The sequence below is a fragment of the Rhinichthys klamathensis genome, unplaced genomic scaffold, assembly GCF_029890125.1.
Source record: "Rhinichthys klamathensis goyatoka isolate OS25496 unplaced genomic scaffold, OSU_Roscu_1.1 h1tg000412l_1, whole genome shotgun sequence".
NCBI classification, from domain to species: domain Eukaryota; kingdom Metazoa; phylum Chordata; class Actinopteri; order Cypriniformes; family Leuciscidae; genus Rhinichthys; species Rhinichthys klamathensis.
Genome location: NW_026606912.1, coordinates 2,133,505 through 2,148,723, shown reverse-complemented (window position 1 = coordinate 2,148,723; position 15,219 = coordinate 2,133,505). Strand labels below are relative to the sequence as shown.

At 36.2% G+C, this 15,219-nt stretch overlaps 1 protein-coding gene across 1 annotated transcript in view; it reads right to left on the bottom strand.

Moving 5' to 3' along the window:
* Positions 1–208: 208 nt before the first annotated feature.
* sorcs3b (sortilin related VPS10 domain containing receptor 3b) overlaps positions 209–15,219 on the bottom strand; it is a 62,071-nt gene continuing 47,060 nt past the window's right edge. The window contains exons 16-27 of the mRNA XM_056235022.1: positions 14,672–14,805; positions 13,106–13,219; positions 12,675–12,846; positions 11,393–11,579; positions 10,989–11,122; positions 8,619–8,742; positions 8,329–8,441; positions 7,473–7,604; positions 6,222–6,321; positions 4,587–4,692; positions 4,130–4,365; positions 209–382 (exon numbers count right to left, since the gene is read on the bottom strand). Of these exons, the coding sequence (XP_056090997.1) occupies positions 321–382; positions 4,130–4,365; positions 4,587–4,692; positions 6,222–6,321; positions 7,473–7,604; positions 8,329–8,441; positions 8,619–8,742; positions 10,989–11,122; positions 11,393–11,579; positions 12,675–12,846; positions 13,106–13,219; positions 14,672–14,805 (1,614 nt within the window). The 3' untranslated portion in view covers positions 209–320. The remainder of the gene's footprint in view (positions 383–4,129; positions 4,366–4,586; positions 4,693–6,221; positions 6,322–7,472; positions 7,605–8,328; positions 8,442–8,618; positions 8,743–10,988; positions 11,123–11,392; positions 11,580–12,674; positions 12,847–13,105; positions 13,220–14,671; positions 14,806–15,219) is intronic.

Here is a 15,219-nt window from a genome sequence, read left to right as displayed (position 1 = left end):
ATGCAGAGAATGATCTCTTACTTTTACAAAAGGAATTCGGTGTCCCTGCTTAGGAAGAATAGATCAGTTTTGCTGATCGCTTTAAGAAAGAATTGTATTGGGGTGAAAGAAACTACTACTTAAGAGCTAATAAAATGTAATTCTAATGTTTTCAGAAGAGATTTTGATTTAATTTACACCTATAATTAATAATACCTTGATTAACACCACAATAATAAAAAAAGGCATAAGCACCACAATAACAGGAAAAGTTAAGGGAGAAAATGGTATAATTATACATCTTATACAATTGATATTTCGTCCTTAAACCTTCCTTCATTTCAGACATTGGTGCAGTTTGGAATCTGTCTGGTCCTTAGCCGCTCTCCAACCCCAAGGCCTCCTAAACACACACACACACACACACACACACACACACAGAAATTCACAGTAATTGCAACCAACAGGCAAGGGCAAGTCTGTGATCAATGCTTTCCACCTCAGTGTCATGGGATCAGTCCTTGATTACTGTGAATCAAAAACACTCATAAGACAATCACCTTCCCTGACAGCAGAGTAATAAAAGTAGAATGAATGAATTGGGGTCCATCCACTGACCTCACGCTTACAAACAACAGATAGCCACAAAACAAGCACGTCTCTCTCCATGGTCCTTGAGCACCAAATCGCATCTTTATAAACATTAAAGCGACAGAAAAGGACTTCCCTTGTGAAAAAGTGCACGTAATTTACACAGAATGAATGTGCACTTGTAGTGTACTTTAAGTCTTAAAAGTACATTTTTTAAAAACTGTATTTTCAGATGATATATTATAAATGAAATAAAAAGGCCATTGAAGTGTACTTAAAGAGAGCTCACTTTCATGACTGTTTCTGAACAGACTTAAGTAAACTTTAAAAAAGTGCACTTTGTAATAATGTCAGGTACATCATTTCAAACATTTATCATGCTTTAAAGAAGAACACTTATTTTGATGTGTTGACTAACATACTGAAGCACATGTAAAGTACTTAATTATAATTTTAACTATAATTACAATCAAATGTTATTTGATATGACATTTTAAGTTAATATAATTTAAATGTACTACATTGCAAATTCATCACTACAAATATGTAATAACAAATATGTTTAAATACATGACATTCAAATTTCAATACACTGTAAACCCCAATGTTATCATTAATAAAGAAATCAAGTTATCATAACTTAACATTACTTACAATAGCAAGTTTTTGCATCAAAAATGAAACAGTTGTGTTTAATGTACTCATTTGGCAGCAACAGTCTTTCAGATTAAGATTTTAAGTGTTATGAACTCAAAATTTCAAGTTATTTAAATGATTCACTATGTGTCGGTTTAATATGATTGGCCGTGCCTGAAATTCTGCCTTGACAACACGCTGATTGGTCGATACACAAGGCAGTATTTTTTTTGTTCATCGTGAATTTGTTGATGCAGGCAGCAGGCCAGAGGGACTGACTGACACTGCATAAAACAGTCATTTAGGGGTTAAATCGGTCCTGTCCATCACGTACAGACATTTCAGGCCTCGCATTTGGATCAAGACTTTCAATTCCTGACGCCTGTAAATGGAATCTTTTTTTAATCGACGACTGTCTCGAGTCTCGACTCTCGAGCCTGTTCTCCCCCCTCCCCCGCAGCAGCCCCTGACTCACTGTAGTTCTTCTTGCGCGCGCAGAGCGTCCGGTATTTTCTGAGGCTGAGAAAACGTATGGTAAGTGTGAATTCATAAAACTATTTTAAATAACATGTTTGCCAGAACATAACATCACAATTTGTTCAATGTTGTAACAGTTTTTTTAAACTGTATTTTCTAGCCCGACGTTGTTTTCGAGCCGTTTATTCCCGCCCCTGCTCCATTCAAATCTTGCGCGCTGACAGCGCCCGGTATTTTCTGTGAGATTTACATCAGACTAAGCTAAGTGTGAATGAATAAAATCATTGTATAATGTTTACCATAACACAACGGCAAAGTTTTTCAATGTCATATTTTTTTCTGAACTGTATTTTAGCCCATTGCCTTCAGTTACTGCGTGCACTGACAGCGTCCTGTTTTTCCTTTCCAGACATTTATATCAGACGAAGGTAAGTGCAAATAAAAACTTTTTCATAAAACCTTTTTAAATAGAGTATTTAACAAAAACATAAGATTGAGTGTTGTTGATTTAAATTGAGTGCGTTTATGTTTGAGTTGTTAACGTATTCTCCTTTGACAAATCAGCAGACACTTTCTTCTCAACTGTCCTCAGAGGCTTCAGAAACAGTAACTCACTGAAGGAAGAACTGCAGCTGACTTGATTCATGTGAGGCAAACAAGTTTTTTAGCAACATACTTAAAATGATATCATAATTGTTGAAGTGCAGTGTAAATTTCACTCCTTTTGTTTGTTTCAATGTTCTAGTAAGTGTAGAAATCTACCATGTACTTAGTTTTATTATGATGTAATTTACTGTGTATATATATATGATTGTTTTTAGGCCAGGTGGTAAACGCTGCCATTCTTCACGAATAGGCTACTGCTGCTCTTCAAAGATCTGAGTCATCAATAAGGTAAAGCACACAGAAAGAGTTTTTGTTTGAATACAATTCAGTTTCCCAAGTTATCTTGTATTTTATTTAGTTACTGAAACGGCAAGAAAGCACTTTGACTTGCTTTGATTATTTCCATTCTTGTTGCTGTCCAACTAGCAACATTCCTTTGTATTGTTACATTTTTATTATTATATCACTCTAACCTGTGCTTAAACAATGAGTACTGTACGATGTATTAAAAGAAAATGCGTCTTAATTATTTTTTTTATTTTAATCACAGGATCCTTCGATCCCTGCCCCAACCATTCATCTAAAGGACTGCGGCAATGAGACCCTTTGGACCAACAGTGGCAGTTTACCCAGGATGAGATCTCGCTGATGTTAGCCTGCAGTACTGACACATTTTTTGGTTTTCCAGCATATTTTGAAATTTTGAACCCATTCTAAAAGTGACTGTATGATGTTGAGATCTATCTATTGACACCGAGGACAACTGAGGGACACACACAACTATTACAAAGGGTGAAAGATAAGTAGATGACAATATTTACAATAACAGACAATGTCTGTTGTTGTTCATTACACTGTGTTTTTAATTGTTCTGGTCAATTGTTCTGATCTGGTCAATTTCACTTTTCAATTAAAATTTTTAATCAATTGATTTAATTTACTGCAAGTATTGTAATTGTATTTTTTACTGATTAAATGTTAATATACAATGTTCAGTCAGTATGCATTATAGAAGTTAAGATATGTAATGTAAGCCTAATAAAGCTGTTGTGAAAAACAAAACTTGGTTTAATGATTTATAATTTATTTAAAATGTATTTAATAATAAGTAAACAACAAAATATAACCTGGAAAATTTGAGTTTACTCCATTTGCCTTTTAAGTTATCTTTACTTAAACATTTAAGTTAATTCAATGAGAAGACCACATTAGGTCAACTCAATTAATTAAGTTTGAATTTTCCCATTACTCAAAAAAACTTACGCAACCACTTTCCTCAAATCATTTGAGTAGTCTCAACTTATTAGGGTTTACAGTGTAGAAATTACATCAAAGTAAATTTGAGTTTACCATGAATGTTTGTCAGTACATTCGGCAGTACACTTTATCTGTATTTTTTAAATAATTACTTGTAAAGATATACTACTTTGGTGGGTCAAAAAGCCCTCTTTAGCATTTAATATATTAAACAATACTACATTTTAATTTAATTGTAAATAAAATGTGATTAAGTGCCTGAAAATGTTACGTTCAGTTCACACAAGGTGCAATACTCTTTTTTAGAAGTATGCTAAAGTGTACTTTTTTCCAAAGATAGATTTCACAGAGTAGATAAATTCAACAACAACACAACAAAGCCTAGAACAGGTCCTGGAGGGCCAGAGTTTGCCTCAACACACCTGTCTGGAAGTTTCTAGTATGCCTAGTAAGGCCTTTATTGGCTGGTTCAGGTGTGTTTAATTGGGGTTGGAGCTGAACTCTGCAGGACAGTGGCCCTCCAGTAGCAATATTAGACATGACCTAGAACATACGTTGTGTATGGTTTGATCACTTCTCTCACCTGGGATCTGAGCCTCCAGCTCTTTCTCCATCAGTTCTCTCAGAGGTGGCTGATGGCTGAAGCTGTTGTGTGTTCCAGTGTTCGTGGGAAACAGTGTGTGTGTGGTGTGTGTGCTGCATGACGTGAACGAAGTGGCTGTTGTACATGTGCCGTTCTTCTCCTGTTCGACAGCACTGATCATCTCAGGCTCCTTCTCATGGGTATCCTCTGTCTCCACATGGATCCATGGGATTTTACTGAGCAGACAGAACCAAAAGTAGTGTTGTGGAAAAAAAACTGGATGTACTTTTCTGTTGCTAATCCAAGTAGAGGAAACGGTTACTGGTGCCAATAAAGTAAGTGATGATCATTTGTCAGCATTGGCTGGTATTTCCAGGGCATTTGAAAATAACAGTCTGCCATAATTAGCCTAGATTTGTTGAGCAGAATTGGAGGATTTGGGAGAGGTTAGGCTTACCGTTTGAATTTGTAGATGAAGAGAATGGCCAATCCCACCAGGCCCAGAGAAACCAGTAACAGCAAGGCAGAGCCACTGGGGAGAACACTGGAGTCCACCAGAGGTGCTGCAGGCAGACAGCATAACTAGTTAGTCTCAATGTCTCATCTCACAGTGTACTTGAAGCCTGTATGCTAGCTTCTGATTTGTAAAGATTAAAATAGAAAGTAGAGAACTCTGAGTTTATTTTAACCGGATCAGTAATAAGGTTATTGGAGGATAATGCATATATATATATTCATAATGTATAATCTATGAAAAATGCATTTTATGTACTTCATATTTAATTGTATGTTCTTGCAAAAATGTTATAATTTTAAATTAGTGATGGTTTCTTATAATTTGAATAGGTATTTTAGCATACAATGCTGTATGCTTATTTGACGGATAGTGTTCTAAGGCCTCAATACTTTCCCCGAAAACCTTTTGTATACAATCTAACAACTTTCAATATCATTTCCAAAATGTCCTCCTTCGTGTGACAATGCATATTTATTTGTGTAGGAAAACTTGTCCGATTAACTATATACGTAATTATTGATATTATAAAATGACTAATTATTATGCTTAATATTTCATACATTGGTTATAGAGACTAATCATATTGAAACCGCTGTATCAAATAGGATATAGCAAGTACTTGAATACATTTATTTCAAGAATTTTATATTTATATGTAATGCCCATTTCATAATGTATTATGCCCATTAAAATAAAAATGACAAAATATAAAATAATTGTTCAGACATTATTAAAATCTCAGGGATTTTCTAATTTCTAACTCTTACTATCAATGATTCTAAATCTTTAGTTTCTCAGAAATAATAAAATAAAACAGAAATAAAAAAGACAATGTGTATATGTTATTGCTATAACAACAACTGTGAAAACAAAACAAAAATCGGTTGACCACAAATCTCTTTGGTGTCTCTCAGAGCGTGTCCATTTCAGTAATTCTAAAAACTGTCTCACTCGTTCACAACACACACACACACACACGTGCACAGCAGTCCATCCTTCAGCCCTTTGAGGTTTGACGCATGATGATTGTGACCTTTCGGCAGAATGCAGGAGGCAATCTGAACCTTTTCCTGTTCGGAGCAATGAAGACAAATGGCCGTGTCTGAAAAGGGTAGAATTATATGTGGCAGGGAGACACTCTTTATGATCCTGTAATGTCATTTCCAACTCACTATATTGGTCATGCTCAGACAGGCTCCGCATTATCAATATTAATCTAAAGTCCAGGGTAGAGTATCTGTTCTCTAGGATTTCTAGCTCCAAGAGAAGTTTGAAGGATTTGACACAATGGAACGTCAGAAAAGTAATCATTTAGTGTACCTTATATAACCACAGAAGAGTAAAGTCACCTCACAGAACCACAGGCAGCGCTGTAATTTACCACAATGAGGCTGCAATTAAATGCAGAACACAATGCGGTAGACAGTTTAATGTAATTCATAACAAAAGACAACAGGCTCTATAACCACAGACAGAACCAGTGCAATGCATTTTATGTTCCTCTGGAAGGGTCATCTGAGAACATGGGTTGTCCTATTAAATCCTTAGGAACAGAAACTTGTGTTCAGGTCTTACCCAGTGTGAGCTGAGACACAGACACAGTGACCCGCGTGTCAGGCTTCAGATCAAACTGGATCAGGTTCTGATTTAAAGCGTTCATGAAGACCTCCAACATCTGAAACAAGAGGAAGATGATGGTGAGTGATGATGATGAATAGGAGGGCTAAAATTAAAAGTTAGAAGAGCTAATTGAAACCTGTTATTTTTCTAAATGATCTGAAATGAAAAGCCTTGTATTAATCGATCAGATCATTATATGAAATATTTAATACGCAATGTTACAACATTAAAGCAGTAAATGTGTGTAAATGATTACTAAATTGATTACTAAAATCATGGTCATTAATTGACCATACACTACCATTCACAAGTCTGAGTTCGGCACGTTTTTTTTTATGTTGTTGAAAGTCTCTTATGCTCACCAAGGCAGCAATATTATGAAATAATATTACAAATATTATTGAAAGTAACTGTTTTCTATTTTAATATATTTAAAAAATGAAATTTATTCCTGTGATGGCAAAGTTGAATTTTCAGCTTTTAATTATCATTACTTCAGGCTTCAGTGTCACATAATCCTTCAGTAATCATTTTAATATGCTGTCATCTTATCATTATCAATGTTAAAAACAGTTAGATTAATATTTTTTGTGGATTATTTGACATTTATTTGAAATAGAAATCTTTTGTATAACATTATAAATATCTTTACTGTCATTAGTCTTAATGAATAAATGTAGAAAAACTTCACTTTTTTACTGATCCCAAACTTTTGAACGGCAGTCTATTTGTGTTGAGTTTATCAAAACAATATTTATAAAGGCTGGAAAAAGGCTTTATTTGTGAATATTAATAATTCGTAAGCCACTTAAAATGTCTTTAAATGATCATACTACATTTTTCCTTCGGAAAGCCGTAGGTCATCACCCTATATTAGCTGAAAATGCAATAAAAAAATAGTGCTGTTTTCAGCATAAATTTGAAATATTGTCAAGTATTAATTTGACTGGAGTTTTTATTTCCTTTTATGGTTGCTAGGCATTACAAATTCAGCCCATGACAAGTGAGTGCATGTATTTTTCAGCAGGTTTATTCGCTAGTAATAAAGCCTGTTTTTATTGCTACTATAATTTATTTAGCCATCAGATAATCATAATAGGTTATTTTAACAGATTGTATCAATCATCAGACCTTGTCATTTGGGGAGATCATAGCAAAGCATTTTATTTCAATATGTGTGTGTCTGTGTGTGTGTGTGGTTCTTACCTTATCAAGCTGCTCCTCTGTGTGTGATCTGAATGCCGACTGGTTCGTCTCAGGTAGGATGAAGAGCTCAGCGGCAGTTGGAGATCCAGGAAACACAGAGACCAACAACTGGTCCTTAGGGAAGCCACAAACCTAGGAAGACACACACACACACACACACAAATGTACATTTTTCATCCACTAATAAACATTAAATGTATCAGCATGCAACATCCATGACGGGATCTAATTCATGCATAAAAGCTAGTCAATCATTTCATGCCCGTTTGCACATTAATAATATCTCAGTTAATGTTTGCAAATCATAATAAGTCTATTCCAGTGAATCTTGAGATGGTTGTAATATTTATGATATGATGTTGTGTAACCATACTGAAAGCACTGTTCAAGTTGAAAATCCAGAGGTATTGGGAGACCATTATATTTGTGCTTGAGCGACTCATTGTAAAGGAGTTCTGCGGAGCAGTTCTTTGGCTCTGTTCTTTAATTGGCTGACTGGCTTTAGAGTCTCTCTGTTGCCGCATCAATATTCACTCTGAACTCCTATGATTCACTCTTGCCAGTAGCACTACATTACCCTATCTCTCGCTCTCAGACTGAGGGGAAATCAGATGGATGCGTGAGAGCACGTAAAGCCTCTCAGCCAAACACAAACCTCGCCAGAGAGCCCAGAAAGAGCCATCAGGCTTAAAACCAGCAGCGTTTGAGAGAAAGGAAAGAGAATAGCTGAAGAGAGAGAAAGCGTGGTGAGCTATCAGCAGCCTTTCAAGAAATTTCATGAGTTCTTTTCAGTAGTTCACTGACATGAACAGAGCACTCCAACAGGAACTGATGATGGACTTTAAGCTCAGTATACCTGAGAGAGCGTTGCCCTGACAACCCGCCCCACGTCCTGTCTCCACTCGGCAACTGACGGGTTGTGCTCTTCCAGGTTAGGTGAGAACGACAGCAGTAAAGAACGGAAGAAGTCTAGAAATGAGAGAAACAACATGGAGGGATAGGAACACCGTTTATTCTTTTGCAGAGGAGCTCTGCCAAAAATTCCTCTTAATTCTGAGTATGTTTTCAATTCTCAGTGAAGCTAAAAATATCACATTCTGTATCTCAAAGAACACTGCAGTGTTCATGACTACAGGAGGTCTTCACCTTTGACAGTGATGATTTTCACATCCTGTAGGATTGTGCCTCCTGCCGACACCTGTACAGTGACAGAGTTAGGTCCCTCTCGTGTGAATGTGTGTGGAACACTTCCTTCCAGTGTGATCAGTGGCTAAAAACACACATATGTGAGATGTTCGGTTCAGATTTAGCTAGGCAGAGAAACAGGAAAGTGAATCAAAACTCTGACTGATTTGTGAGTGGCAGAATCATTTATAGCAGAAACCAGTTACAGCCCTACATGACCAAACTCCCGCTGTGTTTCATGGTTCAGTAGTCATGCTTTTGATGGGCTTTCCGTAGATATATTGGTCTTGGAAATATTCATGCTTTTTCCTAGTATTTCTTAACATGCCACTCCGTTTGTGAAATGTATTTGTAATAATATGGAGTGCTTTGCTGATCTAATTTTGTGGTCCCTTTGTCTTGTTCTGGAACATGATGTTGGGCAGCAGCACTAAAATAGAATGACATTTATAAATGGCTTTTTAACATTCACATTCATTCAAAACAACGCGGTAACACTTTAATGCTGCTTAGTTTTCCATGGTAATGAAAGTAGTGGATACAAAAACATTGTACTTTTAGTCTATAATGGGTTAAGTTAATGCATTTACTTCACTTCAATTATTTACAAGTATATTCTTTTTTTAATATCACTAACACACTGGAGGCTCTGCTTTTTGCCAGGCTGCACTCTTTGGTGTATATTATTACTTTATTAAACATTAAATGAAACCACAAACAAAAACAACTGGCTTATAAAACAAATCTGGACTGCAAAACTGGGCTACATTTTTGATGCCTTTCAATGGAACTGTGTTCTGTTTGCATCACTCTAAAATAATCCTGAAAGCCGGTATTATATACTGTATAGGAGGAAGGTACACGGGGTGAAATTAACAATAATACTATTACAATTAGATATTTTATGAAGAGAATCTAAACAGGACATTCAATTATAATACAAAGCTTCTGTGCAAGTGAGTATTTAAATGCTTTCAAACTGCTCAGCTCTGTGGCAGGGTTCCAGCAGGAAAACGATGCATAACCATTAAAAGCGGCACTGCCACTTTTTATGTGTTTCACATCAGAAATGTTAAGTAGACCTGAACTGAATGATCTCATAGTGTGATTAGAAACATAATTCAGTGATGTTTGAAAGCATAATTAAATAGTGATTCATATGCCAATAATAAATCTATCCTAATTCTGCATGAGACAACAAACCAGAATAAAGTCTGTGATAATCTTGAGAACATTAAGCAATAATTAAAACAGAGGCAAAAACTAAATGCCAGCAACATTGCAAATATATTCTGTACAAAAGTTTGGAGTCTGTAAGATTTTTTCATGTTTTTGTCAGAATTATCTTATGCTCACCACAGCTGCATTTATTTGATTAATACAGTAAAAAAGTAATATTGTGAAATATTATTACATTTAAAATAACTGATTTCTTTTTCAATTTATTTTCATTTGTAATTTATTTCTGTGATCACAAAGCTGAATTTTCAGCAGACATTACCGGTACTCCAGTCTTCAGTGTCACATGATCCTTCAGAAATCATTCTAGTATGCTGATTATGTGCTCAAAAACATTTATTATTATTATTATTATCAGTTGAAAATGCTTGTGAAGGTTGATTCAGTGTGGAAACCGCAATAGTTGGCCTACATTATTTTAAATATAACTAGTCAGAGTGAAAGCATGTTCGTCTAAAATAATTCTGTATTATCAGCTTCAGAATCATCAATATTTTTTATTCTAGTGTCTCTATTGTCCTGTGCATTGGGTTTCCAGCACCAAGTCCAAGCCTATTCATTTACACCCACAATGTAATATCAAATTTAGCATTTTAATCTTTAACCTTTTACCATATGTCTTGGAGTATCGCAAAATATCGTATCGTGAGTTCAGGATCGTGATATGTATCGAATCGTGACATGAGGGTATCGTTACACCCCTAATTATGACAAGAGATCTTAAAATTCTATCTGGGCTTTTTAACTGGGAGCATATCCCCTTGTGTTTTCCCAACTATGCCTGTCATTCAACAAAAATAATTTTGACAGAGTTAGAATTTAGTTATTCTTTTTCTTTTGGTAGCAGGTGTTCATACTGCAAAGGGGAAAAACAATGTCACAGTACCTCCCCCACTTAAACGTGGCTTTGCTTTTTACTTATTTGACCTCAATCCGAATCCATCCTAAAACAGGTTTACCTCTCTGACCCTGGCAAGCACAATATCTTTTGCAGAGCCCTTGCTTTGTTAGAGGTCAAAAGTAATACTGGAATAGCTGCCTAACTGATCTGGGCCTCTGGGCCACATGTATACAAACACTCAGAGTTTGAACCTCTGTGCTGTTATTGAACCACCAGTAGAAGGTAGTGGTCTTGGGCTGACTGGGCCACAGCACTGCTGTCAGGTTGGCCTCTCTTCCTCTGATGACGACCACCGGTGTCGAAAGAAAGATACGCTCCACGGGACCTAACACAACACATCGGACGTGATATCTCATCAGACACAATATGAAGTCAATAACGATCACATTTAGCACAGTACACAACAGCAATTTCTGCTTCTACACATCCTTCATTGAGAGCTGGTTCAGAAATAGATTGTCTAGATGTGCGGTGAGTGGCATAGAGGTAATTTAGTGTGACAGGAAAGATTTTTTTTTTTTTTTACAGTGATGGCAGTGGCTTCTTAAAGAAAATTCTAATTCTTAGAAATATATGACTGTGGTCATGTACATACTAGTGATGTGCAGATAGACCGAGCTGCTGTCAGACCCCTGGCTGTTCTGAGCACGTGCGGTGACCCTGAATATCCCAGCGACCCTGTATGTGTGTGTGATGCTGTCACCAAGGCGACTTATATTGGAGTATGACACCGAGATGCCATCTCCAAAATCCACATGGAGACTTGTAGACAACGAGTCACCCTACAAAAAAAGAAAAGAAAAAAGAAAAAAGCAGATATATTCTGTTTTCGAGAGACACTGAGGCTGATTTAGTGGTTCACAAACCGTGAGTTGATTGCCACATAAAAAAAATTAGATCTAAATAACATAATAATAATAATAATAATAACTGACACTAACACTGAATTAACCAGCTCATAACAATGAAATAAACCAGGTTCACTGTTAACATTTATTTTATGGTAAATTAATAATGTAAGTCACAGTTACAGTAGTCAAGTAAACACATTCAATCACAATACACATTGTTTCAAAGCAGTTATGTTTATGTTATGTCTATGATGCATTAGTGCTTTACCATAAATAAAGTTTTACACTACCGTTCACGTTTTAGGGTCGGTAAGATTTTGTAATGTTTTTGAAAGAAGTCTCTTATGCTCACTAAGACTGCATTTATTTGATCCAAAATACAGTATGAATTTTCAGCATCATAACTCCAGACTTCAACGTCACATGATTCTTCAGAAATCATTACAATTTGCTGCTCAAGAACATTTCTTATTATTATCAATGTTGCGCTGCTCAATATTTTTGTGGAAACCATAATGCATTTTTATGCACCATAATGCATTTCAGGATTATTTGAGGAGCACAAAGTTCAGCATTTAAGTGAAGTATAAATCTTTTGTAACATTATAAACGTCTTTACAATCAGTTTTGATATATTTAATTCATCCTTGCTAATTAAAAGTATTAGTTTCATTAAAAACAAAATCTTACTGACCCCAAACTTTTAAGCGGTAGTGTATGTAAGTGGTAGCATGTAAGTGGTCTTCATAGCTAGTGAGTTGGCTAGTTAAGGTACATTAGTAGCAGTCTAGTTAATTTCATTGAAAAAAATAACAAAACAGCACTCTAGCAAATTGTGGATTGGTGGCTCAAGACAGGATTGATGAATGAGACTCCTTTATGAGATTTAGGGTTTTGGTTTTACTCTTAAAGTGGTCTCTCACCTAAAAATGTTTGAGAACCATTAATGTAAAGCACAACACCTTACTAAATTAATTACTTTGTGTGTGTGTGTGTGTGTGTGTGTGTGTGCAGCTGCTAACTCACATTTTGCAAGGCTACTCTGAAGGTGATGTTTGTTCCCAGTACAGCAGTGAGCTGAGAGTTGATGGTGCCCAGTTGTAGGCCACTTGGTGCTATGGGTTTACACTGTTGCATTCTGGGACTCAGTGTATCCTTCAGACCTTCTCTACAGTTATTCAACAGCACTCTCCTGTACCTGCACCACCATGCACAAATACTTTAGAAAACATCTCTGTTACCAGCAGAAACACAAAAAGGGACGTGTAGTTGATACACAAACAAAGTTTTACTCAAACAATCTTATGCAGGCTATATATGGTAATCTAGGGCAGGACTGCTATTACTTTATAAGCTAAACAGAAGATGTCCCAAAGAGATTCATATTGCATCTATGAATCATACTGCAATGTGTGTGTGTGCCTGTGTATCTCTGTGCATCTGTGCGTGTGTGTTACCCTGTGCTGTTGCGGAAACGCTGTCCATGGCTGCAGGTGTGTGCTGGTAAATTGACATCATACCAGAATGCAGGTGCACATTTTCCACTAGCCTGTCTCTCAAACCCATAATCACTGCAAGGAAATCATAAAAACACATCAATTATTCAGTTTGGTTAAGCTCCTCTCTATAAGGCCACAGCAGTCTATAGAGAGAAGTGGCTTGAATGTGACTGCAAAATAAAGGGTTTTCAAGGTCTCTCATGCACCATAGGATTAACTAAAAACCTATTTTTAAGTTTACACTGTATTATTCGTGTTGTCTATATGAAAGGTTAAAAAAAAAAAACTTGCCACACATCAGCTAATTAATCTGTTTATACCTCAGCAGTTAAAATTGCACTCGGAACAGTGTAATATTTAGTATGAATTATATACTATTTATTAATATTTTGAATTAGCTTTTATTTTTATATTTTTTTGATTTTGCCATTTGTATTCATTATTTAATATTTCTATTTTGGCTTTATTTTTTGTAATTCAAAACAAACTTCAACTTTTATTTACGTTTTTCATCTAATAGTTATATTTTATTTCAGCTATATTTCAATTCGAAAACTATTTTCAAAAGTTTTAGATACCAAAAACAACACTGACTTGGAATCAGACTGTCAAACCTATTTTGGTATTTAAAGGAAGCTATTATAGTAAATGTAGAGTAGAATATGGGAATAGAAAGCCTAAATTCAATCGGTTCATCATATAAAGCGACCGTGTCTCTTCAGAAAATTTGGACAAAGCCGCTTAATTAATATGGATTCGTTTTATGATCTCTTTATGAACTTTTTGAAGCGTCAAATTTGTAGTTGCTTAGCTGTCAATGGAGGGCTCGCTCAGATTTCACAAAAGAACATGAACGAAAGTCTTAGACTTGAGTTGTGGGTTTACAACATTTAAGCTGCTGTAGCGGATCAGGGCTAAACTCAGTAACACCAGCTCCTTCAGGCTAATCAGATCACTGCCACATTTATCATCCATTTAAATATTCATTACTTATTCATTTGGAGATAATTAATCATTTGACATTATGCTAATTTTGCGCGCCTCTCATTCGTATGTGTAATTTGCCTAAGAGCAGACGACTCTAATGGAGCCTGTGTGCGGTACAAGAGAGATTTATGTCGTCGTTATGATCAGCGCAGGAGTGTCTCTCCATGTGCATCGTGGTGGGCTTGTAAAGACATCTCCATCAGTATAGCGATATGATTACGAAAGACCGATGTAAAACCAGGCTTTTACCTTGCCGCCTCAAGAGCAAACTAATTTAATGTAGCGACTGCAACATTATCATAAGCTGCACTGAGCAGACGTTTGACGAAGGACAGATGAAGAGAAAAACCTTGTTGTTTTACATTCAAATACCACTTAATTAATCTGTATAATTGGGTGGATCCCTGCAGCTTTTGTTCTCAGCATGCAACACTGAGTCCTTTGATCCGCAAGAGTTACTGTCACTCATTTCCTCCATTGGAAAAGCAGCTGCTCTGCATTTCCGCGTGTGTGCACGTATGCATGCCTGTGACTCACCACTCAAAGTCATAGAGGGTGCAGATGCAGGGCTCAGCTGAAACGACTCGAGAATACTCCCGACCCAGAGTGCAGCGTGTGCCAGGCTTCCTCTTCATATACACCTGTCTCTCTCCCATCACACACACCTCGCCCTTAAATGCACATAAATATGTCACTTATTCACATGATTTCCTCCAAAATAGGCTCGCAGTTTTCCAGTTACATTAGATGTTACACTCCTTCTGCTTAGCTAAGGATGGCTACAATAGTTTGTATGCATTTTAAAAAGTGTATTGTGCTTTCCAGAAAACAGATTTGACATGCAATTTAGGCTGACTATGTAAAAACACAAGTGAGAGTCAAAGCTGATGGACAACATGTCACCAACATTATGGTCGTGGCTAGATCTGTTGCAAAAATACATTACGACCATTAATTTCCATTCTGCTTGGGCATGTTACCCCAGATGTGAAAATAATTTCACGTGCCACCCTAATCACTAGCAAATTCAGTGCCAAAAGAAACTAATGTTGAATGTTGAGTGAGTGAATTAGTGTTTTGCTGTT